Here is a 27,779-nt window from a genome sequence, read left to right on the forward strand (position 1 = left end):
GTCTTTTTAAAACTTAAGTGTATTGGAGTTTTTTTAAACCTTAAAGAGACCAAGAAATCTTATATCTGGGATCAGCAGCTATCGTTTTATCCAGTGCAGTGCTGCAGATGTATCGGAACAGTTCCCCGCTGGCAGTGGGCCATTGCAGCGTCACGTGTAGAGGCGGCACACCTGTCACCATCAGGGCCGACCTTCATCATAGCTGCGCTGCACAAACACCACGTCACTAGGCCACGCCCCACGGCAGTCGACGCCTTCAACTAGAATAGGGGACGAAAAAGACTCCTGTTGATTAAAACATCGTATACGATACATCTATCTGTCTGGACTACATCATAATTAATTTGTAGACGTGCGTTTTGCTACCGACAACGTACGTCTGTAATACCCTACTCCCAGAACATTTCAAATTCATCTGGCATTGGAAAGTGTCCCCTCCTTCATGCGAGGTGGTATCTTCCTGTAAACCTATCCGGGCTAAACGAAGACCTGGGGTTAACGAAAGAACGACGGAAAGAGTCGGACTCCCCTGAACAGGGAAACTGTGAAGTTGTCAAAATAACTGTAAACTACAGTGTAACGTTTTGATCAAATAAGCTCCTGTCAACGCACTGGTGTCGCCTGTACACTGTTTCACAAGCTAAGCCATGTCAACCCCGGCTAGAAGAAGACTTATGAGGGATTTTAAACGGTAAGTGGGTGGTCAGAAATTATGCCGATAACATTAGTCAGCTATGATTTGCCAAAACAGCTAACAGCGTTAGCCTAGCTCGCGTTAGCTTGGCGTAGCTTAGCCGTATTTCTTATTATCAAACGTATTTATTTACATATCTCTGTTGTAAAATACAGCGTAGACAGCGTAGTTTAAATCGCTTCCTGTGGGATATGTTTAAGCGAAATACTGTTATTTTCCGGCGCTTCGGCTGTATCGCTAACCGTGCTAGTGTTAGCAGGTTAGCCGGCTAGGGTTACTGTGACAGTTAACGGCTGCTAGCTTACTCTTGACCACAACTAGCATTTAAATGTCCGGTACAGGTGGTAAGATGGCCATTTTATTCACGTTAAAAACACATGTAATGCGACATGTCCTACCTTACTGCTCCGCTAAATCTACCCTGACGTTTCTTTAATATTGGCAACGTTGTTACAGAGTCGTAAACTAATCTAATCTGAAACTAATCGTAATGTAAGTTTGGTGGATGTAGAGTAGATTGTTATTCCGAGACTATTTTTATTTATTTTTTTTAAAGGGGATTGAACATCACGGATTATTAACCCGAAATCTCCCAAGAATACACTCTTGACAATCGTGAGAAGACAACACAACGGAAGCTACACTGTGTAGTCGGCAGCTGCTTTCTGTGAAGTCAGCATTAGACTAGCCCGTCGTTAGAAACGAACAATTTGTCCACAGAAAATTACTTGGTTTATACTTTAAACCTCACTGCACGGTAATGCTTCTCTCCAGTCAGCCTGCTTACTTCATGGTCGTCACAATAGTCACTCATCTCGCTGTAAATTTCACCATCTTCTGATCTCTCGGTGGGACAGGGTAATTTAAGTGCTGACTTATAGAGCTTCAGGAATTTCTACAGGTCTTTCCAGGTATTGGGAGTGGTGTGTTGTTTGCAGGTGACAAAACCCCTTGTTTTTTATCTGTGGCAGTAGGATTTTGAAACTTTTTACAGGCTCGTATAGGACTGGATTGCTCTGTGGAGGATAAGTTGGGCAATGATTAAGCACAGTAAAAAGAAATAATAGCGTCTGGAGGCTTTAACCTTTTAATTGAAAGTTAGATAGGACTGTAAGATGTCATAATGTGTGTCTCTGTAGCACGCCTAAGTTGCTCAACAGTTAGACAAGACATTTATTGTATTATATGCACTAACTTTGTAGTTAAATAGCTGCAATGAATACAGAGTAGTGACAACGAATGCATCCTAATGTGTCCTGCACTAAACCCTATCTTCGTGAAGGTTATGGTATTCAGCATTCGTTTGAAATGACTTAAGGGAGCTGTTGATTCAACTGTGTTTCCATTTTTTGTGTTATCGCTGAATTTTGTTGCATTGACAAATGTTTTTAATGTGTCGACACCCCCATTTTAGTCAGTGGGATAGGCCAAATAGCGTAAACACTGTTGTGTGTAATTCAGTACAGCTATACAGCACCACAAACTACATCATCCAGAATGATCATACAGTTCAGATACCACCTCTCTTATGCTGCGTCAACACAAATTTAACGTGACAGTCGTGAAAGGCGGATTTAGTGCAGGGCTGTCGTATTGGAATGCGTTCGGTTGCACTCGTGTAAATAAGGCACAGCGCCCGCAATTTATGAATCACAGCACTGGCTTGTGTTTTGTTTGGTTTACACAAGACAGCTGCTATTGTAATTATGTATATATTTGTTCGGATGTGTAAGTGGCATCGAGTCTTCTAGCCAGTTGTCAGCTGTGCACCACGGATCCATGTTTCAACATAGTTTGTTTGACAGGTTAAATTTGCCTATGGTTAAATGATGAAAGAGGCCATTTGATTATGTAATACACCCATCTATGCACTGATTCAAGAAATCCAGTGGAATAAAGATTCGAGGAGCCGTTGTCACATCTTCGTGTTTTACTTTTGGTTATACAGGCTACAAGAGGACCCTCCAGCCGGTGTCAGCGGTGCCCCATCTGAAAACAACATCATGGTGTGGAATGCAGTCATATTTGGGTAAGAAACTAAGACACATCTCCAAAGTTTTAATTTTGTGAATTTTATTTGTAAAACTAATGACTTTTTTTTCCCCTTAATCCTCACAGCCCTGAAGGAACTCCTTTTGAGGATGGTAAGAATCAGATTTAGTTTGCTAAGGAATATTTGTATAATTCTTCTATCATTGCTTTTTTTTTATTGCTTATTATACATAGCTGTTATATACATGTAAATGTTAAAACTGTTAAAAGTATTTATCAATAGCTACCGGCCTGTATATACACAATCAGATTTCAGCTTTGGAAAGTATTCTTCATTAGCTTTTACTGTGTTTGTTGTAACGGCTCCGAAACTCAAGTCGAACGGCTCACTTCCTTTGTTTCTTTGTCACAGGTACATTTAAACTCATTGTAGAATTCACAGAAGAATATCCCAACAAACCCCCCACAGTACGATTTGTGTCGAAGATGTTTCATCCAAACGGTAGGAATAATGTCCTCTGCAGGTAAAGTCTGTGAAGCCTGTGGGTGGTGTTCATAATTTTATTTTTTATTTTTTTCCACAGTGTATGCAGATGGGAGTATATGTCTAGACATCCTACAGAATCGCTGGAGTCCCACTTATGATGTGTCCTCTATTCTTACATCGATCCAGGTAAGAAGTGTCGACATCCAGCACTGTAGGAGAGAATTTTATGAATTTAATTTTTTGCTTTATTCTACACATAAAAAACCCAAACATAAGTTAAATGTTTTTACTACAAAAGTGGTCATGCATACTTGCGTGCAATGAGATTTTCTAATTTGAACGGCTTTATAGCTGGAGTTGTAAAAAAAATTAAGATTCTTATATTGTTGCTTAGCAAAACAGATGCCCTAGTTGAATTTTTTAATGACCAAGTAGATTAACAGGTCGATGTGGGTTTGTTATTTTCCTCCCAACACATTCTCACCGCCACTGGTAATCTGTTTATCCATCCAGTCCCTGCTTGATGAACCAAACCCCAACAGTCCCGCCAACAGTCAGGCAGCTCAGCTGTACCAGGAGAACAAGCGGGAGTACGAGAAGCGCGTGTCCGCCATCGTAGAACAAAGCTGGAGAGACAGTTGACCTGACAATCCTGAAAGCTGCTCTCTCTCTCCATCGTGAAGCTGTGTGTGCTGCAAGTTTTAGTGGAGTACCTCTTACATTTTTTTATTTTTTTTTTGCCTCCCCACCTTTTGAATTTTAAGCTTTTATGCACTTTACCTTCAACTTCCCTTCATAGAATGTCTTTTTCTTGCCCACTGAGAAGGGTTTATTTTTTTTCTATTCTATCCCACTTTTCCAGTTTATCAGGGGAAATGTGCTGAATCTTGCCTTGGATGTTTTGTCAGTATAGACTTGAGGGCCACTACCAAAAAAAATAAAAAATCTGGTGTGTTGCTGTAAAAACTCCCCATGATTAATAATGTTTAATGACTCTCAGTTATCACGGGTCCTTTTCTGTTGTGCACCTGATCTGTTATGTTAGTTTTATATTCGCAAGGCAGCGGGGGGGGGGAACGAGCAGCCCGAGGACTACAACTAAATCAGATATCTTCACACCATGTCTTTTGCTGTGTTGTGAATTGTTACATGCATGACACGAGTGTATTCACAATCCTGTTTAGTTCTCATGTATATAAAGACTCCTGCAACTGAAATTATGTACAGATTTTGCACTGGTTGTTCCCCATGTCACTTTTCCAGTACTTGTAAATAAAAAAAAAAAAGGCAAATTCATCCTTACATGGAGAGTTTTTTCTTTTTTCTTTTATTGTAGTTGCAAAGTTAATACTCTTCTGGGTGTTTTAGATTGACTAATAGGAGGTAAACCATGGTTTTATACAGGGGCCTGTCTGCCTAAATATACTCTATACTGCAGTTAAATAGCAGAGGGGACCTCTTTTTAACAATGCACCAGTACGAGGGCTTAACAGGTCAGATAAGACACCGTTAAGGACTTCCTGTAAGTGGTGTATTTACAGTCTACAACGCAATCTTGATATAGTACTCACAGGCCCACGTGTGTTATATAGCGTTTGTGTTTATGTAAGGCAAAAATACAAAACACTTGGCAAACATTAAGCCCTCAGCAGGTTGAACTTCAGAGAAATGTTGTACCATGGTCGCTCGAATACATCCACTGAAATACAGAATTCATCCGATTCATTTGAGCCGTCTAGTTCAGACTTCAAAAACCTCACACGAGCTTCTGCTGAACTTTCAATGTCAGGACACAGACGAGGACTTTGGCTTTTGTGTCCCACGTCCCAAACGCTGTGAATCACTTTAGGAAAATCAATCAATCTCCAGTGGCAGAATTGACAGAGATCAATAACCTTTCAACTTTCACACGAGTGTTACAGTAAGATACATAGATATAGTTTTGAGGGAGTTGCGTTTACACAGATCAAAAAAAAAAATTCTTCTTTTCTTTAGAAATGTTTTATTTGTTAACGGAGCATATACGAGACAGAAGGTAACGTTGCATGCATGATGAAAAGTAAAGAGGGATGTAAGTGCAGAACAGCTAGTTACAAACATAAAGCTCAGTCCTGTTCTGTACCGTGTCCATTCTTCACAACTTGGAGTCGGCGATCTTGTTTCTCAGCTACACAGTAGTTACAAAAATAACTATTTTTAAGATCCACCTCATCAGGTAACAACTCCTTTTAAAACTGCAGTAACTGTGAATGGAAACCAAGACAGATAAAATATTGTTTTATACACAACAGAGTTCATTGAGCAGGCAGAGCGAGCTACCTGTTGTAGGCCCTCTCCTTCTTGGCCCTCTCCAAAGCCTTGTCCATGGTTTTCTCATTCTCGCCTCTACACTTGGGGCAGTACCACTTTCCTTTGGGCTTGTGATGGAGCCCAACACAGGAGAAATGAAACCACTCGATGGGACATTCATCGTTATCACAGCCAATCATCTCGCCGTAGGACACCTGCTCACACAGGCAGTACGTCGGCTCATCTGGATCGATGGGCAGGTCTGGAGGCGACACTTCTCTCTCAGACTTTCCCTTTGACCTTTTCTTCTTCTTGGAAGAAGTCTTGGCCCTCTTCTCCCGGGACGCCCCCACTCCCACTTCCTCGGGGTGATCCAGGCCCCCGTAGCTTTCCCGGTTTTCTCCGTTTTTCTGGCGCCTCGAGCGTTTCCCCCCAGCCTTGTCCCCACCACCGGAGCTCGGGGTGACCTCGTCGCGCTTCTTTTCATGGTGGCTAGGTTTGCCCGGCGTGACTGTGGCCGAAGACGAGGACACCAGGGCCGCTGCAGCGGTTGTCACGGATGCTGCCGTGGGGACGTGGCTCTCTGGGACTTCTTGAGAGGAGAGGAGAAATTCAGAATGCCAGTCTATTTGTCGTGTCCGGTTCTCAACCAGCTCCACCTGAAAAGAAGAAAATTAATATTTTATTGGGTCTCTTCGCTTTTATTTTCGCATGCATGTAGAAAACGACACACTGAGATATCATCTAAAAAGAAATAGAGAAGTGGTTATGGTGCATAACACAAGGGAGGTTAAATATGGTACTAGATTTCTGGTAACTGTCTAGCCCAGGGGCGTCAAACTCATTTTAGTTCGAGGGCCACATACAGTCCCAATTTGATCTCAAGCGGGCCGGACCAGTAAGATAATAACCTATAAGTAACGACCGCTCCTGATTTTTTTCCATTTGTTTTAGTGCACAAAAGAACAAGTAAATTAGGAGAATGTTTACAGTTGATAAACTAGCCTTTAAAAAAGGACATTTCTTAAGTACAATAAGTGCAGTTTGGGCACTTTGCTGTCTGTTGTTCAGTCCTGGGTGTCTGTGTTGTGTTCTGTCCACTTCTCTTACTAAAACAGTGGACAACTTAGGGCTAACAGTTATTTTCATAAAAAAAACTGCAGTCTTCTATGTACTTTTTGTACTTTGCAAATTCACACTGTGGGCCAGATTAGACCGTGTGGTCTAGCCTTTATCTATGAGGTCATTCTGTGTTTTCTGCTAAGTTATACAAACGTTCAAAAAGCTTTTTCTCTGGTGAACTACATTTAAGCGTGAAACCAAAGTCCACCCAAACAAAAAAAAAAAAAAAAAACATCCAGTTTCTCCTCGTTATTTGCTGGAGCAGCAGGAGAACGTTACGTACCATTTGACCTGCAATCTGGATCTTTTCGTCCCCCAGCTCCTGACTGCGGATCAACGCCCTCTGAATGGACAGCTGAAGCTTGCGCCTCTGGAACGCATCCGATTCGCGGCGATACCTTTCATAGGCATCGTCGAGCTCCTTCAGAACATCTGGCAAAAAAGGAAATTGAGGGAAAAAAGAGAGTTTAAGGAAAAATAAGACAATGGGAACTCAAGCTATGCTCAGAACGAAGAAGATATGTCAACTGTCACCATATTATTATTGGCGTCTGGGCATAAACCCTCAACTATGAGCGAATACACAGTACAGTATGTCTGCCAAATACAGATTAGGAGCAATTGTGGTATCATGCAAACTTGCTACAGCACCGTTATCAGTTCGCAGCGGATTATGGTGATTCAGCTAAAACCAAAACAACATGATTTCAGTTTGATTTGAAAGAATCAGGGGCATGGGGTTGTGAAGCAAATCTTTAATTAATGCACGTTTTATTGCCACACTCTTTTTTTGAAACCGTTCTAGTATATCCAGCTCCTTCACCTTGATACTTGGCATCAATTTCCTTCATCAGGGACACGCTTCTCTGCAGGTCAAAGGGGAGAGACTCCACCAGGTCCAGGTACTCCTCGACATAGTTAACAACAACGTGGCCCGGGTCACCATTGGTCGGGTTCAACATTGTGGAGCCGTTTTCCCCGCCAGGACACTCGTGCACCTGTTAGCAACAAATCATTATTAACACTTTCACTGCTGCTGTAAGGCCACAGTGATCCTGAAGCATTTCACTGTCAAAATAGCAGATAAATGACAAAGGAAACTATTACTTTATAACATCAGACAATTCTAACTAATATGGAAACACATACACATTTAATTTAATAACTTATTTTGATGTGGCAGTGCTGAGTGACTGTTATAAATGTTGAGTTTGTATTGAAACAGTGTGAGAAAGGTAGTAATTCACCTATGTGATAATTTAAGGAGGTAGTTTGTGTTGCTGTTAAACTATATTGAATAAAAACACAAACAAATGTTCCTGCTGTTGCTGTTGTGGTCAAAAACCACAGCCTCCAAAACGAAAACGCAGTTGAATCAACAGCTCTCTTAAGTTATCTCAAACTAACGCTGAATGCCATAACTTTCACGAAGCTGAGATTTAGTGCAGGACTGTTTTTGCTTTTGTTATAACTAGTCTACCGAAGGAAAGCTGCTGCAGACAATAACGAACAAAATGTAAAAGGGGGAGGGGAGGGGGTGATCTGTGGTCAGCCATCCTGAAATTGCTACGTGTACCATGAATCTGCCAGCAGAGAGTAGACTATTAAAAACGCTAATAATAGCTGAACACGAACATGGCAGTCGGAAGACATCATGTGGACAACAAAGCACTTTTAGTCGCAGATAGTTTGTGGCGACAGTAATGTTATACGGCTAAACGTTAGCTGGCTAAAATTCCCGGGGAACCGTGTTGTTTATTGGGAAGTGGATGAATCATAACCTAGCATGCCTCCTAAATACAAACAAGTTGACCGCTAAACTAGATTTATATCCATCAATAACAGCTCAGCTCTACTGGCTAACGTACGTCAACGCTAACTACAGCTAACAGGACCCTGCTGGTACGTTTACGTTAACGTCAAGTAACGTTAACCAACTTTTTTTTTAGTTAGTTAAACGTTACTCCACGCAGAAATACATTCAACTGTAATTTATATGCGTGCCGTTAGCTAGCTGCAGTAGCTATATGACAACGTTAGATGTTTACGAAAATAATACCCTACTAATGTGACAAACAAAAAGATAAATCAACGCACTCAGAACAGAAAACCGTTTACAGCCTCCCCGGTACACCCGCGATGTAACGGTACACACACACACCCAACGCTTAAATTAAACAACTGATTGAATTTAACATTACACGGTAGACGAGACGAACAGATACGAGTTGACACTTGAAGCGGTCTTATTTCTAGCATGGTTGCTTCAGCGTTGATAGCCAAATTAGCTTGTTAGCTTACAACGTTACTAACCGAACCGTGACGTTAAACCCTACTTAAAACAAACACCGTAGCGCAAACTACAATGGTGTAGTTAATGGGTAAGAAGCTCGCGTCGTAACTTACCTGTGGATAATACTTTTTTTACTGAAGCTAACCTTTAGTGCTCCGAGATGCCGCTGTTGCTAACGCTAGGCTGTGTGTGTAACTACGCTGCTGCACTACTGTAGCAGCGCAGGTCCTAGTAGCCTACAAGCCGTCGATGCTACAAACGGCTAATGTTAGCTGTCGGCTAAAGTGCCTGAGTAAATACTTTCAGCTATGCGCATGCGCTGTACTCCACAGCGGGCGGTTTAGGTTTTTAACGATGAAGTAACACAGCATTTCACCGCTCTCCCCCCAAAGAATTACGTTATACTCCATTTATAATAATACTTTACTATATTTCGACGTGAATCTCAATTAAAACCAGTTGCCGTTTTTGTCTGTACACAAACAAACGTGTTTAAATCTTTCCACATACAAGTCAATGCTGCCACCCTCTGGCGGTGCGTTGCCATGGCACGAAGCACGACTGCTTTCAAGAACTTGGTCCAACATTCACACTAAAGTCAAATTTATAGTTTATTTGAAAACTCACACAGGTTTACCGTGATCCCACTTATGTTTACCTTACAGTCTCTTTGGTGGGCTGTGAAGAATTTGGCTACCTCAACATCCAGTTTGGTGACTGCATTCATTACACTACTAGGGAGATAAGACGCTGCGTTTCATTGAATACGCTTCAAACAACGTGTCAGCGTATTCATTTTTTTTTTTGCACCATGTTTCAAACATTTTCTTTGAAGGGACGGTCCACAGTCAAATCTTCATTTAGATTCATTTTTTTCTGAGAACATATTCTGCTAGCCCAACAAAACGTGTGTGTGTGTGTGTTAAGAACGCACTTTCAAATATACACAACTATACAACAATTTTGACCGTTTTCAGTTTTCAAATAGCTGTTTGAAGGCTGAGCCGATCTCCTGGATCATGTCTGAGGTGGTGGTGGACCTGCCGTGCCGCTGGAAGGCTTGACTGTTGCACTTTCTGGTGAGCGAACAGGCGCCGTACGCAGCAACAACCGATGGGTTCACGCTGAAGGACGAGAAAATAGATAATGAGGAGACAAAGGGACAATATAACACAAATTATACGGCCTATATTTCTTTGTGCAATATTTTAATTCAAGAAAGTATCAAGACCCCGCATTGTGAAAGTATAAAAACACAGAAGGCTAATGGGAAAAAGCCTCACACTGTAATGTTTCTGCATTTCAGTGACGTGCCTATGTAACAATAACAGGATGCTACAGATGGGTATATGGAGGTCTGGAAAAACGTTAAGATTCAGTTAGAAAAAAGTCTTTAAGTATATTAAAAAGTCCAACATCAGTGACTGCAGGCTGTCGAGATGAAAAAATGACAGGAATGAAATTAAACTAGTCTCGGCCGGGCTGTGTAGCCATAACATTTACTCGACTGATATGATGTATTATCATCTTGGACTGTGGAAATATCTCTGAGTATTTGAAACTATTTCTGAACACAAGCATAAGTCATACAGTACATCAACAGTGTTTGTCTAATTACTCACTGTGAGAAGGAAGAGTAAAAGGTTTCGCACTGCAGCTTTAAGGAAAAAAATAATAATAATAATAAAGCAGTCCCAACATGCAATAATTTCTTCACCTTCTGATCATTCCAGCTGGGGAGGCAGCATGGGCCCAGTGTGCGAGCACTCCCATAGATCCAGACAGGAGATCACCCTGTCCGCCACATCGTCTCCCGCTGCCCTCTACGCTGCACGAGTAAACTGAAAACAACAGGCCATTGCATGACGTCAAAAGAAGCACCGCCTCAGAAGAATATAATATAGCAGTGATTTAAACAAAACGATGCACTGAATGATCAGCTGGAAGCCTTCAAAGAGTGCGTGGGTCTGTTCAGATCTTGCATTAAGATCCGATCTGCGCGATATCCCAGACATCTCAGATTGAGATATCTGATCTCTGACCACATTTGGAGGTGATCTGGGTCACGTGTTCCCGCATTCGTCCGCATTCCTTTGGTGGTGTGAACGCAATGCGTCCTGGGCCACATTAAAGACCGCCTACACTCAACAGGGTTGCCTCAATCATTTGAGGAAAAAAAAGCATACGACAGGTATAAACGATCGCCTGAAAAGGAAAAAGCTCTGTAAGTGATGTCTGTTCATTAGTAATGAGAGCCTTTTAAAGTATTCTGTCCATGTAGCTGTTAGTTAACTAAAAAATAAATAAATCCTGTTCTGTTAATTATTGATGTGGTCATGTTGATGTATGAGGAACCGCGTTGAGTATTTCCTCATCAACAGTGTCTTTATTTGCCTTTATTAACAGAGATCACGGTGCGTATGGAAACTTCCAGGGCTCTAGTTAATCAGAGTTTTGTGCAGGTCTAACTAACGTCAGGGCGAAGATCAATAAATAACAACTAAACGTGTTTGCCAAAGTCATGACGCACGCACTTAAAACGCCGCTGTTCTCGGCTCCGGAGCAGCGGTAGAGATCCATTAGAGACAGCAGCTGTTAAAATATTGTAATGCGCCGCAGATGATGTCGGTGTTTATTTACATACAGAGTGTGAAACTGAGATCGGATCGGGAGGACGCATTTGGAGACGCATGCTAATGCCAGGTCTGAACCTAAAGCTGGCCACTTGCGATCTGAGAACAGGCCTTATAATAAAGCTGTGTGTGATACCAACCCTTGCTGCCGTCCGTGATGAGATCCTGTTCTCCTTTTAGCACCAGAGTGAGGTTTCCCAAAGCTACACTGAGCTGCACGACGCTGCGTTGATGGTCATTGCTGTTCAAGGGCTCATGGTGCTGAAACGCACAAACAAGAAGAAAACACTGAATCACACCGTATGTTACACGACATCAACAGGCGACTAACTGAACTCTGCAGAGAGACCCACCAGCGCCTCGTATAGCCGGGTGAACTCCATGAAGTTGGGTGTAAGGATGCCCTTCTGGTACCCTTGGATAACAGACGGTTGCTGCGTAACTAGCCACAGTCCATCCTGTTGGAAAGAACCAAACGACAAACACGCGCTGGTTACGACGTTGCGAACAGAAGCCCATCTGTTCAGCAGCGGAAACTCAATGTTATCAAGACTCACCGCATCAATGACTATAGGGATATCTCTTGATTTGGACTTCTCAATCACCTCCTGAAAAGAGAGAGCAGAGCATTATAAAGACAAAGCAAGAACACGGCATTAATACACGGAGCCACAAGCATACAAAGCTTAGGTTTATCACGGTCATCTATCTAAGAAGTCCTTTTGCGTCAATACACAAGCAGCCGGTCTAAGGGGTCGTCTTGAGTGATTACAGTCCACGTGCCTTGGCCGTTTTCAGTAACGAGTCTTCTCTTCCCAGACCTGGTCCCACCACGAGGCCATGCAGTCTTGGGAGCCATTTTTCAATTTCTTCCACCGCGTTGGGGCTGTCCCTTGATAGACACACACAGATTCGTTAGGGTTAGGGTGGTGTGAACGCAATGCGTCCGGAGTCACGTTAAAGGCCGCCTACACTCGTCAGGGGCGCTCCCGCGTCAGTCGAGTTTAACTCATTCATTCAGACAACAAAAAAGCAACACACAGCTTTTATAAATGATCGCCTTAAAAGGAAAAAGAAATAAGTGAGAATTTACAGATGAAAGTATTTAATATGAGCACACGAGTGGGATTCTGTTTGTTATTTATGCAATTATGCTGATGCATGAGGAGCCGTGTGTGATTAAGTTACGCGTTTCCTCATTTACCGATGTCTTTATTTACCTTTATTACCGGAGATGGTGCGTGTGGAAACTTCCAGGGCTGGAGTTAATCAGAGTTTTGTGCAGCTCTAACTAACGTCAGGGCGGAGATCAATAAATAATAACTAAACGCGTTTGCCAAAGTCATGACGCACACGCACGAACCGACGCCGTTCCCTGATCTGGAGCACCGGCAGAGATCCATTAGAGACGGCAGCTGTTAAAATATTCTACTGCGCCCCGGACGATGTCGAGGTTTATTTGCATACAGAGCGTGAGACCGAGATGGGATCTCGGGTCTTAACACGCGCACCTAAAGCCCCCCCCCCCACCCGCAATCTGACAGCCCAGACCGGATCTTAACGCAAGGTCTGAACAGGCCCATAGTCAGGGTTGAATGCACAAAATTCAAAGCTTATTTTTATTCATGCCTTGGGCGAAGATAATAAACAGGAACTTGGTTAAGGGTAATTTTTGCATGTCAGCCACACCCACAGAAACAAGTGGAGATCTGCACAAGCCTCTGTAGAGCTAATTACTTGCATGTCCTGTATACACCATTTTTTAAAAACCTGCTTCTCAGATAAAACATCTGAATAAAACTAAGCCTCAAACCACGACGTTTAGTCGTTTTTAAAATTTTTTGTTGTTTACTGATGCCGTTGTTCAACTCTATGGTCATTTTGGAGGGTGCAGATTATAATGCTGATGAACTGTGAATGCGGGTATGTGGGGAGTAGAGAGGGGGTTCCGGTTATTTAGCCTGACCTACTAATGGTGGCCTGGACAGAGTAAAACAATTAACAGCACCACAAACCGCGGCCTTCAAGTCATAAAATAAACTTTGAAGCTAGCGGAACCTAATAAACTGGCTGAGTTGTTGTCCATTTCAGAAATATTACTCAACATCGCATGTCATTAGCTGACATTTTGGCATGCCAGAGCAGGGACTGCACAGATGCAGCTGATAAAATTAATGACATCTGCTATCAGTTAAGTTGTGCAACGTTCAGGGTCGGGGTACGGCGAAAGTCAGCCAGATGGCAACAGTTTACTGGCACACCTAATAGAACTGAGCCAATGAAGCATTTCTTTTCTTGCTATGACAAGTCAATAACAGCTCGATACCAGGATCCTGGCATCGGCTCACCTACGTGGAATGCACGTTATCATTAAGGCAATCAGTTACCTGGACCTGCGCTTTTCCTGCCGTGAAAAGTGGCAACATGTTTGGTGCAAAAAAAATAAATTAAAAAAAGTCTATTTCGCCACGTTGTGATGTGTGGTAACATATACTGGATACTTTGGCTGAAGATGTAAGTCAGGTCAACAGTTAAAAATGTGTATAAAGTGAATTTCATCATGAGACTCGATAGTCGGATCGATTTTCATTGGAGGCTCTGAAATCTGACACCGGAACACACGCTGAAAACCTTGAGAGACGTTTAAAGCAGAAGCTCCCAGTCTGCTCTACTTACAGACTGGTTTAATTAATAAAGCCCTAATTCAATGCAGCTCAACCGACTATTAACAACTTACCAAATGAGCACAGCAGTTGCAGGCGGTTGCAAAATTCTGACCAGACACGTTGTTATAACTCCACCTATAATATCACACGAGTGTCGTTACGAAATCGGACGTATCGAGCATCTTGAGCCGTCTTGTCAGTGATGCGGGTGTATTTGTACTCACAGGACCGGGTGGACGATGAGTTCAGGGCTGTACGATTTGATTACAGTCGCGGCGTCTTTGGTGCAGAACACGTGAGACAAGTCGGCCCCCTGGAAACAAAAAAAAAAAAAAAAGAAAGGCGCCGTCGCACAATCAAACCCAAAAAGACTATGAGTTCTGAATTATTAATGATCAAAACGGTCGCTTACCACTTTCAGCGCAGAGATGGCTGCAAAATACGGAGCTCCTGTGTAGCTTTAGAGGGGATGGAGGTGAAAAGAAATTAGGGACAATGTTCTGTGCATTTACAAATTTCTCAGTGAATGACATTTATGAGGGTTTGTTTATTTTTTTTTTTGACATACTCTTGGCATCCTCCAATGATCCCAATACGCCCATCTTGTCCCTTGTGCTTTTTGGATGTCAGCGGAGGGACTATGGTCTTAACTAGAGAGAGGATCTCGTCGTCCATGCCTCTGTGTGATGCAAAGCCGGCTCTCATGTGGCGTTCTATCGCTGAGGAGATAAAGAGGTTTATCCAGTTTCAAAAAGGCACAAAAGTTGACCAACAAAAGCAACGCACAGTGATGGTGTAATAAAAGGACAATAACAAGAGTGACTGAGCCTTCACGTAACAGCTGCTCCGCCTTCACACATTCCTCCTCGAGGCTCAACACATGACACCGGAACCAATACCTAAAGCGTGGGGATCTGTGTCGGGCAGCTGGCTCTGCTGAACGAAACTGTCTGTCTGGGGCGAAGGGCGTCTGGGGTGGCCGGACGGGCCGCGCGCGTGGGACGGGGAAGCGCTAGAGATGACGGGGGCGCGGGCTGGGGGCGCCGCGGCCGTCCTGCAAGGGGCGGCCGCGGAGTCGGTCCTGGCCGCGGAGATGCCGGAGAACATCTGGCCGAGCATCTGCAGCATGCGCAGCTCCCGGTCGTGTTCCACCTCCCGGCGGCGGTCTTCCGCCTGCAGGCGCTGCTCCTCCATGCGGTAGAAGCTGTCCTCGGCTTGGGCGCTCTGCTCCAGGAACTGCTCCATCAGTTTCTCCATGGGGAAGTTGGCGCGCCTCTTCCTGGGCCGCTTGGGCGTCCTGGCTGATGGATTGCTCGTCGACTGGGTGCTGTTGTTTGCCCTTGCTGAGGCGCCTGTGAGGGGAGGACAGGAGTGAAACATTATGTGATGCAACTAATAGAAAAGGCATCTATTAACACAGAAGGACAAATGCACTTACTGTTATTGCCCACAGTCACTTTCACTGGAATAGGGATGGGGACAGTTGGGTATTCCAACTTCACTTCAGTCTCAGCAGGGTAAGGACACTCCCCTGTGCTCTCCGAGTATGCATCTTGAATGTCTTCTCCATCTTCCTCCAGGCCGTCCACGGCCTCCTCTCCTCCCACCCCGCCGTCCATAAACTCCTGAGGGTCAAGCGCCGGCCGGTTGCTCAAAATCCTCTCCATGATGTCGTAAAACTTACAGATCTTGTGGTACTGCCCGTTGTTCCGCAGATTGCCCTCCTTGGCTAACAGGTACTGTCTCTTGAGGCTCTTGATGCGCACCCTGCATTGTTCCGGCGTCCTCTCAAACCCCATGGCCCCCAGCCTGCGGGAGACGTCGCGGTACACAAAGCTGTTTCGGAAGCTCCCATCCAGCGCCGTCTGGATGTCCTGCTCCCCCCAGATGTTCAACAGGGTCCTCGTCTCCACGTCCGACCACAAGAAGCCCCTCGTCGTGTTCGCTTGCATGGCTGATCCAAAAAACACAGGCCGGCTTCACGGCGTAACCCCCACCACCCCGGGGAGTTGAATGGAGGTGTTGACTCCGCGGACTGTGGTGGACGTCTGGTCTGAATCTTTGCTCTTCTGTTTGTCAAAGCCGCGGGGTGCCGCTGCCCCAAACCACGTCAAACGTCCATTTGTGTCGCTTACAAGGACTCGCGGAGGGGACGGTTACAGTCCTAAACTTGAGGACCATCACAATAAGGGACAGTGGTCAACTCTTTGCATGCTAGCTACAGCCTAGCCGTCTGTGTTTATCCTTTCACGTCGATAACAAAATGCGTAGTTTGGTACTTTCCGACAAACTGACCGGGGATCAGCTTCCCGAGCCGACTCCGCAACCTTTAGATTCATTGGTGGAAATTCAAACTGACCTCTGATCAGTCCTCTGAGGTTAACTTCACCTTTCTCGGCCCGGCCCCCTCCCCCCCGCCCCTTATGCTAGGTGTCTGCGGGGTCCTAGCGCCCCCGGGTTACACATCCAACTGTCAACCGCTGCACCGACATGAAGTAAGAGGCAACGAAAATGCTCAAGCTAACACTAAAGCTACAACCACGTTGGAATAAAATAAAAAATGTCAGAACACTTCCTCCACTTTACCTTCCTCGTTCAAACACACCGACAATCGACAGTGCAGCTGTGACCAGGCTACAGGCGAGGGTCTGAATGTGTTGAGGCATGTTGTCGTTCTCCAGCTGCAGCCACCGACACACCTGAAGTCCCTCTTACCATAGTCCAAGCCTCTCTCATCATCGTCGCCAAGTGTAAACAAATGACCCTGATCGATCATGAAGCTCTCTAACTAACCCATGGCTGCACGACAGGAAGGAAAACAGTAAGGGCAGGGCTTATGCTGCCTTCACAGGCTCCTCGGACATCCAGCTATGCTCTGAGGCAGTCAACAACCAGTGAGCAGCCACTACACTACACCTGGGCAGGCAACCCGGAAGTACCTTAAAGCAGCACTCCTTTAAGATAGAACAATAATTTGGAAAAAAAACTTGGACCTACTCTAACAAATATCAATAAATAAACAATAAATAACAATAAAGTTAAAGAAGTGTCCTTCAGAATTACACACTTGATTTATCCAACAACCCAGTATCTAAAAAAAAAAAAAAGTATAGAAGTGACCTTTCTGAATCCTGTGTGTTATTGTGAACTAACTTTATTAATGTATTTATGCTCAACTCTTCTGGAGTGATGTTAAAAATTACCTTTAATGGTTTAGAAAAAGGGGGAGGTTATCTTTTACTTTAAATAATAAGGATATGGAAAGAAGTCATGTTTTCTTCTTAAAACTTCTTATTTTATATGGATTTTTTTTTTTTTTTTTTTTACATCGATAAATGCAAATGGTCTGTGAGAAAACCCAGTATCCACCAGTTTAAGAATGAAATGATAGGATATTTTAAACCATTAAAATTACTATTAAAACAAAAAACTACCCAGACGTTAAGTAACTACAAGGCTTTAAAAATCTTCATTTTAATATTGACCCAATATTTTACATCCCTATTTTGTTTTCTTCAAACAAATGTATTATATTTGGAACTTTTATATTATGCATATTATCTATTTTCTTTATTCATAGTTTTGCTTTAACTAGCTAAGTGTCCGTATGCTAGGTGTCCGCGGGGTCCTAGAGCCCCCGGGTTACACATCCAACTGTCAACTGCTCCACCAACATGGAGGAGAGGCACCAAAACGCTCAAGCTAACACTGTAGCTACAACCGCGTTGGACTAAAATACAAATGTCAGGACACTTCCTCCACTTTACCTTCCTGGTTTAAACACACCAACATGGCGATAATCGACAGTGCAGCCGTGACCAAGCTACAGACGAGCAGCTGAATGTGTTGAGACATGTTGCCATTGTCTAACTGCAGCCACCGACCCAGCAGAAGTCCCCCTTACCTAAACTGGAGCTGCGCTTCAGCGCTGACAAGTGTACACAAGTGATCCTGATCATGAGGCTCCCTAGCCCAGCGCCGTGGGACAGGAAGAAGAGGGTTTATGTTGCCTTCACAGGCTCCTCGGACAGGCCGATACTCAGCTATCCTCAGTGGGCAGCCACTACAGCTGAGCAGGAAAACCGGAAGTACCTTAAAGCTGCACTCCTTTAAAATATCACAAGATGAAACATTAAAAAACTTGATTGTATTTATGTTAAATTCCTCTGGATTGATATTGAACATCAACACTTTTAATGCACTTTGTGGGATTAAGATTAACCTACAGAAAAAAAACGAGGTTATCTTTTACTTTTAATAAAAGGACATGGGCAGAAAGTCATATTTTCTTCTTAAATCTTCTAGGTTTTCTTCATAAGTGACATGAGAAGGAAGAACTGGAGAGCGCTGAGGTGAAAAGATCCTGGTCCAAGTACACAACCACTTTCCCAATGTATCTAATGTTTTGTCAAGTCAGTGTCTAAACCCATAGGCCTGCGATACAGACGCTGATCATTGTTGGTCTATCATGAGACTTCATGATTCTTTGTGTTACTATATATAGTGAGGAACTTCAAGACCACTGAAGAGGAATCTTTGTGTGTCATACTAGTCAAGCTGAGGTTTGAAAACTAACACCCGCCCACTGGAATGATCCAACATTAGAAACAGGGAGATTGATGCTCTGTTTTTTACCCTGAGCTTTGTCTTGCAGGCAAAACCAACAAAACACTGACCAAACTTGTTTATTTAGCACTTAAACTATTAAGTGTAGACATAACTATTTTGGATTTGGTGAGATTTCCATATAGTTTTGACTAAAAATTCATTCTGATATTCTTGTGTTTTCCGTTCTACAGAAGAAACTATAACCTTGTTCGTCTCGAATCAAGTGTGCTAAATGTTCATGAAATGTTCCCTTCTCCAGTAATTATTAGTAAATTAATAAATAAACTGTATTAATATTTTTTTCAGGACAAATATTTATTCTATACAACTGATATCTGGCAATTTTACTTTTAGATTTGTCCTTCAGGTAGTCTTTAAACGTATGCTAGGCACTATGTTTACCACAAGAGCAATTCTCTTAATTTGTATATTTAAAAAATATGCTGCTGATAAGAATTGCATAAATTTTACTCATGTTTCTGTTTCTTATGGTTATTAGTTGAGACATGGTGAATTTTTTGAGGAGGGGGCACAAACAACATCCTGACAATTGTCAGCAACTTGTAAATAATTTTATTTTAATTAACAGTTTTTTAAAAAAGATTTTGAGAACGTGGAGGATATTGCGGGACTGTTGTACACTCATGTGCTAAAACATTAGGTACACTAATGAAAACAAATGCATTGATTCCAGTATAACAGTCCTGCACTTATTCCCCTTCATGACTGTTAGAATCCGTTTAGCATTAAAAAAAAAAAGTAGGTAATTCAACGTCATGATAATTTTGGAGGATGTTAAATGAAAATGGGATTGTCAAAATATCAGTACAACAAATCATTAGTGTTTCCCAATGAAGTGGTAAGTGAGTTATATGCAGCTGATTAAAATGAAGACTACTGGAGGCGGTGCATTAGTGATGTGTCGTTGGCGAACGAGCTGTCTCCAAGAGTAGATTCTTTGAAGCGAACGAGAAGAGTCGACTCCCATCAAGGAGAGCCGAATCTTCAGCCACTCTGCTGAGAATCCATGCAGGCCAGGGTGGGACTTCATTTTGATGGTTCTGTGTTCAGTTCTTCATTTAAAGGTTTGTTTAAAAGGTAAACACATAGTAATTGTGACTGTTTTTGTAACAAACAAACCATCCATAATAGATAAACTAGGCTAAAATAGAAGGGTTCGATTTATACTAAATGAAAAGTCATCCGGGAGCCGTAAGTGCATTCTCATCTAAGGGAGCCGAACCAAAAGAGACGAATCTTTGAAAAGAGATGTACTTTCCATCACTGCGGTGCATTAATCCTTAACAGAAGAGCCTGAGAGGCGGGACTGCGGGTGAAAAGCTCCCATGATCTTTAGCTTCTCACCTACTTCCTGTTTTACCTCAGTTACTTTTTGAAGTTCCGACTGTCGGCGGATTTGACCATGAGCCAGCACAGGATTTTCACGTTGCCACAAATGAACTTTTCTTCATAAAATGGCGTTTGTCAGAGGAATTCGCGAAATGTTTTTTACGAGTTAAACGTCTGCGTCTCTTCTCCGCGTTAAAGAGAACTTAAGCTCCAGGGCAGCATCATGCCCGACGTGTCGAAGATGAAGAAGCCTGACGTCAAGGTTGTTCTCCTCGGGGACATGAACGTGGGGAAGACGTCGCTGCTCCACAGGTACATGGAGAGGAAGTTCAAAGACACCATCAGCACCGTCGGAGGGGCGTTTTTCCTCAAACAGTGGGGACCTTACAATATCTCAATATGGGACACAGCTGGTAATACCTCCTTCATGTTACCTATTTTCCTTACAAGTGTTTATTTTTAGGCTCCTATCATGCCTCCTTTCCCTGGTTCATAAACTGTGTTTACCTGATAACGCGTGACCCCACCACCTGAGGCAATCACACGCATGTGACTGCTCGGTCTGCCTCATGGGAACCGTGGGATGGAAAGTTCACTCTGATACTGTGCTGATTCATTTTAAACTTTAAAAAAATATTTGATCAAGAACATGCCACCTAGAGCTTCAACTCAAACAGGGTCAAAACAAACTGGTAATCCATCTTTGAAATGTCATATTTTAAAAATATAACTCTTTAGATGATGGTTAAATATACTTTAAAGTTTATATATGGGCTGATGGCCTACTTGGGAACTAATGGATTTGTATCTTGAACATAAATTAACCATTCAAGGGAATTGGAAGTGGTTATAGTAAAGATATAATTGCACAATATAATAAACATTGTCCGCCAAGTCAGTTTTAATAAGAGTGACAGTAAGAATAAGGTTTTAAGTAGAGACTTTATGTAAATAACCATCAATTACTCAACTACTGTGGTAAATAAACAGTTCGACGAAAATATTGATGTCAGTTTTAGTTTCACAAATGTCTCAAATGTTAGATTTGTGCGGAAAATGACAGAATCACAGGTGCATTAACTAAAATCTAGTAGTTTGCTCCAGTTTTAGTTGCCAAGATGCGTTCAAGGCCCTGCAAGTGAGCTAACATAACTATTAAAATGAGAATCCACCAGAAAATCATTCAACATGCAGGTAAAAGCCCTTGTAAATATTTATTTTGCCACAAATACGAAATCAGTTTTTCCACCTCTCCGAACAACATGTCGTAAAATCGCTGTGTGTGTGTGTGTGTCGCCTTGTGCCCTATTGCTCAATTTTGGACTGCTGTGTCCCAATCCAAGCTGAAGTCAGTCTGCAGATACTCACGCACTGGATCCTGTTTTAAAAATTAAAAATAAATTAAAAATTGTTAATGGCTGCATGATAAAAAAGTCTTCAATAATAACAACAGTTGCTAAACTCTTCTGCGCGTTTAGTTTAAAAAAAGTTAAATTGTGCCTTACAAAGCCCTTTATTGGTCAGTTTGAACTTTATATGTTATTGTCAGAAAATGCAATTACTTTGAACCTTACTGTTGAACCTTAAAGCCTTCTTCTATGTTGTCTTAAATTTCCTTTCAGCATCCACTTAATTAATCTTTCTGTGAACCTGCAACTTTAAAACGAATCCATATTTAATGTAACTGGAATCAATTGTTTCCAGTTGATTACAGATGGTTGCAGATCAGTCGTTATTCTCTAGGCTCTTATAGAAAGCAAACCCCAGGAGAGTTTTTTCTTTAAAGAGTCTAGCATGAAACTGACTGTGGTGAGTGTGGTCAGTTAAAGCTCCAGTCAGTTCTGTTGCATGTCATTGATTTAGCCCCCATGTTGCTCTGACATGTTACATATCAGCTACACAACATACACACTATCCCTGACGACCTCTAATGAATTTTCTCCTAAATAAACTAATTCGGTCTAGCTATTGCAAGGATAATCATTAGTCTGTGAATGAATAAGCTCTGAATTGCACAGCATTCCAGGATTGTGTAAACATGAATTACAGTAAACCTTCTTACTCAAATACACCCTCCACAAAAAAAAGAGAAACCCAGTGATAAGGAAAGGCGGCTGTGTCACCAGTGAGCCATTTCCTGTCTCTGTTCCAGAACTCCTCGACCTCTGTGACAGCTCCCCGTTGGGTTCAGTTCAGTCACTGCGGTGGAGAAATGGTAGATTAGTGCTGAGTCATTTCAACGAAGACCACAAGGCCGTGGACGAGTGACAGTTAGGAGGGTGGTGTGTACGTTTGTCTGCTGCTTGTTTTTCTCACTGATAATGTCCCGTCTTAAGTTACAGTTTAGTTTCAAAGTCCGGCGCCGTCTTCTCAGGCCTAGGCCTAGCCTGTTCCTCTTAATAGTCACATGATGGGGTCATGACAGGAAGACTAGACTATCCATGTGTCAACCCGTCTTTTCCAAACTTGCGTTAAACAGTGTTTTCAAAAATCGTGCTCGAGGAAATCTTGGCGCTTACTTCAGCCGGCATGTAAAAGATAGATAAGTAGAAAGCTAAATGACATCTGCTTCAATCATATGAAAGTAAATTAAGACAAAACTAAAACTCATTTGAGACATTTAAGAAGTTTTAAAGGGGTTTCCCAGCTATTAAAATGTATTTATACATGACACATCAAATGGGAGCATCCATTTTGTATCAGTCCGTCATTAAATTACCGTAATAACGCAAATATAGCAGCAGCTATAAACAGCAGCAGCCCGTGCGGTTCATGTACATGAATACTAAGCATAATGGTGTTGATATGTGGCATCTATGGACAAATGTGTGTAAAATTAAATAAAGTATCAGCGAATAAAACGTAGTTTAAGAACACTGTTGAATTTCAATCTAACTTTAAGCTAGTTCACGCTACGTCTGGAGTCATTTCCTTCGAGTTTTGATCAGCTCTCAATAATTGTAAATCTCCCTTGTCTAAAAAAAAAAAATCACAAGCACAATCAGGGTTTTACAAAGTTGCGGTAACGTAAAATTTTATGAGTGACCAACACAACTAGCTTCACGTGGTACGTGAGTGAAACGGCATGTTTGAGAAATATGGAAGTGACTCATCAACGTCAGCAAAGGAAGTCCATCTATGTATCTGGAGAGTCATTTTAACACTTTGGTTTTATCTGCGGACAGGACCGGCCTTGGTCACAATGAGTTATTTGTGGTGAGAAGCTACCGACGGTCTTGGATCAAAACGCTGTATCAAGGTGCTTTGGATGCTTTTGTGTGCAGTTGGGTACAGGTTTGTCATTTGTGTGCACGTGAGCTGGAGGGCTCAGCTTTATTTAGGTGGAAGTAAGAGGAGGGGGCTCCGGGGGAAAATAGTGGGGAACCACTGATTTATTTAACAACACGCCTCTAAAACAGTTTCCACAAAAAAAAAAATGAGCATTGCAACCTTCTCAAAAGTTGGATTTATCGTTGCACTGCTGTATTAGACTGCATTAGTATCTAATTAACTGCCAACTGGTACCAGGACATGCCCCCGGTGGGAATGTGATCTCGCACAATGTGCCCTTTCAATAATCCTGCATATTCCAACAACAAAGCTTGTTTCTGTTTCCAAACTGCTGACTGTCTTATCCTTCTGCTGTGCTGCACATACAGAATAGCTGATTTTGAAGTTTGCGTTGAGTTGTTGACCTCCCTCTCGTCTTCTCAGGCCGGGAACAGTTCCACGGGTTGGGCTCCATGTACTGTCGAGGTGCAGCCGCTGTCGTCCTCACGTACGACGTCACCAATTGGCAGAGCCTGGCCGAGCTGGAGGAGCGCTTCCTGTCCCTGACCGATACAGCTAACCATGACTGCATCTACGCCGTGGTGGGCAACAAGGCGGATCTCACAGACCCTAAAGCCCACATCTCCCAGGACTCGGATGAATTGTCTGAGAACAGAACTGAGTGCGAGGAGGAGAGGACAGAACCGGAGGTGCTTCCCTCTTGCCCCACGCCTCCAGCCTCCCCTACATCCCTCTCTGGCGGGATGCTTCACAAACAGGTGACACAGGAGGATGCGAAGGCCTTCTATGGGAGAATACTGCGCTATAAGGGCCTGGACGAAAACAGCAGCCTGCCCGCCGAGAAGATGTGCTTCGAGACAAGTGCCAAGACGGGCTACAACGTGGACACTCTGTTTGAGACGCTGTTTGACCTGGTGCTGCCTTCCATCCTAAGGAAAAGACACGAGAACCAGAAGTCTCCTACAGTGGATCTGGAGGAGTGCAGGGTCAGCGGCAAGCGGGCCAGGTCTTCCTGCTGCTAGGGGCCAAAGAGATGCGAAGAGGCTCGCAGATAAAGGACAATCAGGCATGAGCACCAAATCCATGTAATGGTACTACTTTTTTTTTTTTGCCTTGACTGAAACCAATAGCATCAATGACCTCCCGGTAGCACACAATACATTCTTGATGCTGTGAAGACGGTCCTCAGAATAGAGTTCAAAGTGTTTTAAGCATTTCTTTGCAAGGAAGGGATATAACTGTGTTTTGAAACCTTCCACCCTAATGACTGAAACTGCACTTGTGTCCCAAAGACAGATGAGAAACCAATCACTGCTATTTGTAAGTGTTCTGCATTATGAGACTTCCAAGGATTAAACAGCACTAATTTTCAGCTCCGTGGCACATTGCACATTGTCGTTTATTATACCTAAATGTTTGTTTTTTTGTTAATCACGCTTCACTTTAATGTTCTGTTACTAACATTGACACCAATCTTTGTATTTTACCGGCACTTTTCCATGAGTGTAAAGTACCCTTTGTTGAATTTTTAAGCTTTCTGTCATAATAAAGATTTTTTATTTTGCAGTTTGCCTGCTCTGTCCGATCAAAAAAAACAAAACAAACAACAACAAATCAACCAAACAGACGTATAACAAACAACATTTAATCTTTACAATCCAATGAATCGATCATGTAATGGAAATAACCGTAACTGTATTACAATTAAAACTGATGTTGTCTAATTTTCCTGGTCTTACCGATCTGTTTACGTCCAAACAAGTGTGGCAAGGTGGAGTAGAGTTGGTGACCTACTTTGTAAAATGTTAAACGTTAACCCGGGATCAATGACCGGAGCGGGGATTGGCTACGGTTAGACCTCTGATCCAAAGCGTTGTTGAAAACATGTCCTGTTGGCAGTTGGATTTGTAATGACGATGGCGAGTATTAGATTAGATGAACATTTAAAACTCTTGGGGGAGGGGGTCAAGTTCATTCAGATGATAGAAAAAAAAAAAAGAATCAGTGCATTGCTGTGATCATATGGTATATGAAAAAAATACATATATAGATGACTTGCAGTAGTTAAATATGCATAAAGCAAGTTAACAGCTGTAATTTAATGAAAAAATAGTTTTTTTTTGGAGCAATGAAGTCAAAGCAGGATAATACTGTCAATAGTATCAATCATTCACCTTTAATTTTTCTGAGAAGCAGTGTTAGTGGCTTTACGGCGGGCTGCAACTCTTAAAAACAATAAAGAAACATGTAGTAAATTTAGAAGCAGTGCATATATATGTGCATCTTTGGTTCAGCTGTAGTGTACGGTCTCTGATAGTTAACAATGTGACATAGTAGCTGAGGTAATAAGTTAAAAAAATAGTAAGCACCAAACCATATTCAACACAAACATATTTCCCACAGTGCAGATATTTTTCAATGTGGGGTTTCTCCTGTTGTATCTACAGTGGAACTCAAGGCGTCACGCAGTCATTGTATACCTGAGCTCTGCGGCTCAGTGGAGAAAGTTTTCCATTGACATCGATCTAGGTGAGTGATTTCAGATCCCCCGACGTTTGATGGGTTTAGTGCGCAGACGGAGAGATGACACACTGTGCACCACTGTTAAAACGGGGCAACTTCTTCCCGTCAGCGCCACCGTAGAGTCTCTCACAAGTTCTTCATGCAGACCTGGCAGCGGCTGATGCGCGACAGCAGCTGGCCCGCTTTGAGCGTCTCTGCTGCCGGCTCGGCGTGGAACGACTTGTCTATGGAGGTTAGCCAGAAGCTGTGCTTGTTGGCGAAGTAGTGGCACGTGCCTTTGGCTCCGTTGCACTCAATGAACGGTGTCGTGCGGAAGTCCTCCAGGCAGGAGCCAGGCGACGACAGGGACTGGCCTCCGCCTTCGCTTCCTGCTGCTGTATGCTGCAGGCACAAAGGTGAGAGGAGATTCAAATGTGCATCAAAGTATTTGGTTTCATACAATATTAGAAAAACATGTTTCTTCACCAGCGGCACTGTGTTGTCACCATAAATGTGACACCTTGTGTGCCAAATTTATGGTGCTCATTTATACTGTATTGATCCCAAATGGGGAAACATTTTTCTGCATTGGATCCATCCATTCGTTCACAGTAGGTTGCTACCAGTGTGGCGCCTGTGGAGTCAATTTAGGGTTGGGTACTTGCTCAAGGCACCTAAACCATGAGCATAGGGGGGATGGGCTGTTCGAAGCTGCTTCTCTGACCACTACGCCACAGCTCGCCCCCAAACAAAATGAGATGAGATCCCCCACTACCAGAAATGATGCAGTCAAGATTCACACATTTGGGAATTTCTTGTGGGACTCTCACGGTCCCATGGTAGTCGCTTTTATGTCACATCCTGTTTCTATAGCGTCAAATAACGAACTTAAACAAAATTTATCTGAGAAAATTGACTCTTGAACATGCATCAGTATTATGTTAACCACCTAAAATGACAGAAACCATCTTTGAAAATGTGTATTTTAGTGTTTTAGTTTGACGAAAGCCCCACCCACTAACATGGAGGGGGTGGAGCTTATGACATATACTGCAGCCAGCCACCAGGGGGAGCGCTACTTGCTTTGGCTTCACTTTTGAGGAGCAGTCCTGTCATCCATCTTTATACTGTCTATGGGTCAGACACAACCTGGAGTGCAGTGGCTGAGCCTCACCCTGGGTGAACCGTCAATGTATCTTAATCTAAAAAACTACACCTGGTTTTCTTGCCATTTGTGTAACCGTTATAATAAGAACCCTTTCACCTTTGATTTCTTCCGTACAAAATTAGCATTCTCTGGTTTGAGAGTAAGAGTGAAAAGATAAGAGCTTCTCGAAGAAGGAGAGGATATCTGCACTCTGATTGTCAGACCTTTCGTACACTGAAAAAGACCTGAGATGACTCACTCTCTAAAAGAGTTTACACTGTATTTAATAAATAAAATAAAAAGCCAACATATGCGAAGTTCCACCACTGGTGTTTAAAGTCTTGCTCACCATGAGGAAGGAGTAGCCAATCCACAGGCTGCGCCAGCCGTTTGGACACATCGGGATGGTGATGTCCTGACTGTGAACCGCTATGGCGACGGACGGAGCTTCACACACCGAGCAGCGGCTGATGTAGGGTTTGATCTCTCCCTCTTCCACGGGCATCATCGGGAGAGGAGCAGTCGTTGACAGCCAGTAGGACTTATCATTTCTGCTGGCGTAGTAACAAATGTCTCCGGGGTTGCAGTACAGGAAGGGCATGGTGTTGAACTTGGGGAGGCAGGAGCCAGCCAAACCTGGGGAGAACAAGTCAATGCGTTATATTCTGAATAATAGGCATTTTTTTATTGGTACGGCATATTTAA

General features: G+C 42.9%; 5 protein-coding genes across 7 annotated transcripts in view; 2 read left to right on the top strand and 3 right to left on the bottom strand.

The window, feature by feature from the left end:
* The first annotated feature begins 195 nt into the window (after positions 1-195).
* Positions 196-4,475, top strand: ube2al (ubiquitin conjugating enzyme E2 A, like). The gene is made up of 6 exons (XM_084544230.1): positions 196-691; positions 2,643-2,723; positions 2,813-2,838; positions 3,099-3,188; positions 3,271-3,359; positions 3,687-4,475. Exons 1-6 carry the CDS (start codon positions 648-650, stop codon positions 3,813-3,815), a joined length of 459 nt encoding a protein of 152 aa, XP_084400356.1. The 5' UTR covers positions 196-647; the 3' UTR covers positions 3,816-4,475.
* A 214-nt stretch (positions 4,476-4,689) lies between these two features.
* Positions 4,690-9,978, bottom strand: ing1 (inhibitor of growth family, member 1). Of its 2 annotated transcripts, none has more exons than XM_084545240.1 (4): positions 9,846-9,978; positions 7,408-7,582; positions 6,868-7,016; positions 4,690-6,121 (listed from the first exon to the last, which is right to left on the bottom strand). In XM_084545240.1, exons 2-4 carry the CDS (start codon positions 7,544-7,546, stop codon positions 5,489-5,491), a joined length of 921 nt encoding a protein of 306 aa, XP_084401366.1. In that variant the 5' UTR covers positions 7,547-7,582; positions 9,846-9,978; the 3' UTR covers positions 4,690-5,488. The 2 variants fall into 2 exon arrangements, with proteins under 2 accessions (XP_084401366.1, XP_084401365.1); XM_084545239.1 differs by lacking the exon at positions 9,846-9,978 and adding an exon at positions 8,991-9,118.
* On the bottom strand, positions 9,478-16,747 carry naxd (NAD(P)HX dehydratase). Its single transcript, XM_084545238.1, has 11 exons — positions 15,615-16,747; positions 15,076-15,528; positions 14,745-14,895; positions 14,589-14,634; positions 14,401-14,489; positions 12,294-12,402; positions 12,068-12,118; positions 11,864-11,968; positions 11,651-11,771; positions 10,595-10,718; positions 9,478-10,001 (listed from the first exon to the last, which is right to left on the bottom strand). Exons 1-11 carry the CDS (start codon positions 16,126-16,128, stop codon positions 9,851-9,853), a joined length of 1,914 nt encoding a protein of 637 aa, XP_084401364.1. The 5' UTR covers positions 16,129-16,747; the 3' UTR covers positions 9,478-9,850.
* Positions 16,748-19,928: 3,181 nt separating this feature from the next.
* rab20 (RAB20, member RAS oncogene family) lies at positions 19,929-26,047 on the top strand. Its single transcript, XM_084544457.1, has 2 exons — positions 19,929-20,547; positions 23,849-26,047. The coding sequence occupies exons 1-2, from the start codon at positions 20,358-20,360 to the stop codon at positions 24,445-24,447; spliced, it is 789 nt and encodes a 262-aa protein (XP_084400583.1). The 5' UTR covers positions 19,929-20,357; the 3' UTR covers positions 24,448-26,047.
* The window catches only part of col4a2 (collagen, type IV, alpha 2), a 56,664-nt gene continuing 53,935 nt past the window's right edge, over positions 25,051-27,779 (bottom strand). For both annotated transcript variants that reach the window (XM_084544455.1, XM_084544454.1), the window contains 2 exons: positions 27,424-27,710; positions 25,051-26,329 (listed from right to left, as the gene is read on the bottom strand). In XM_084544455.1, coding sequence (XP_084400581.1) covers positions 26,075-26,329; positions 27,424-27,710 — 542 coding nt within the window. In that variant the 3' untranslated portion in view covers positions 25,051-26,074. The remainder of the gene's footprint in view (positions 26,330-27,423; positions 27,711-27,779) is intronic.

The sequence above is a fragment of the Chelon labrosus genome (assembly GCF_963514085.1).
Source record: "Chelon labrosus genome assembly, chromosome: 5".
NCBI lineage: Eukaryota > Metazoa > Chordata > Actinopteri > Mugiliformes > Mugilidae > Chelon > Chelon labrosus.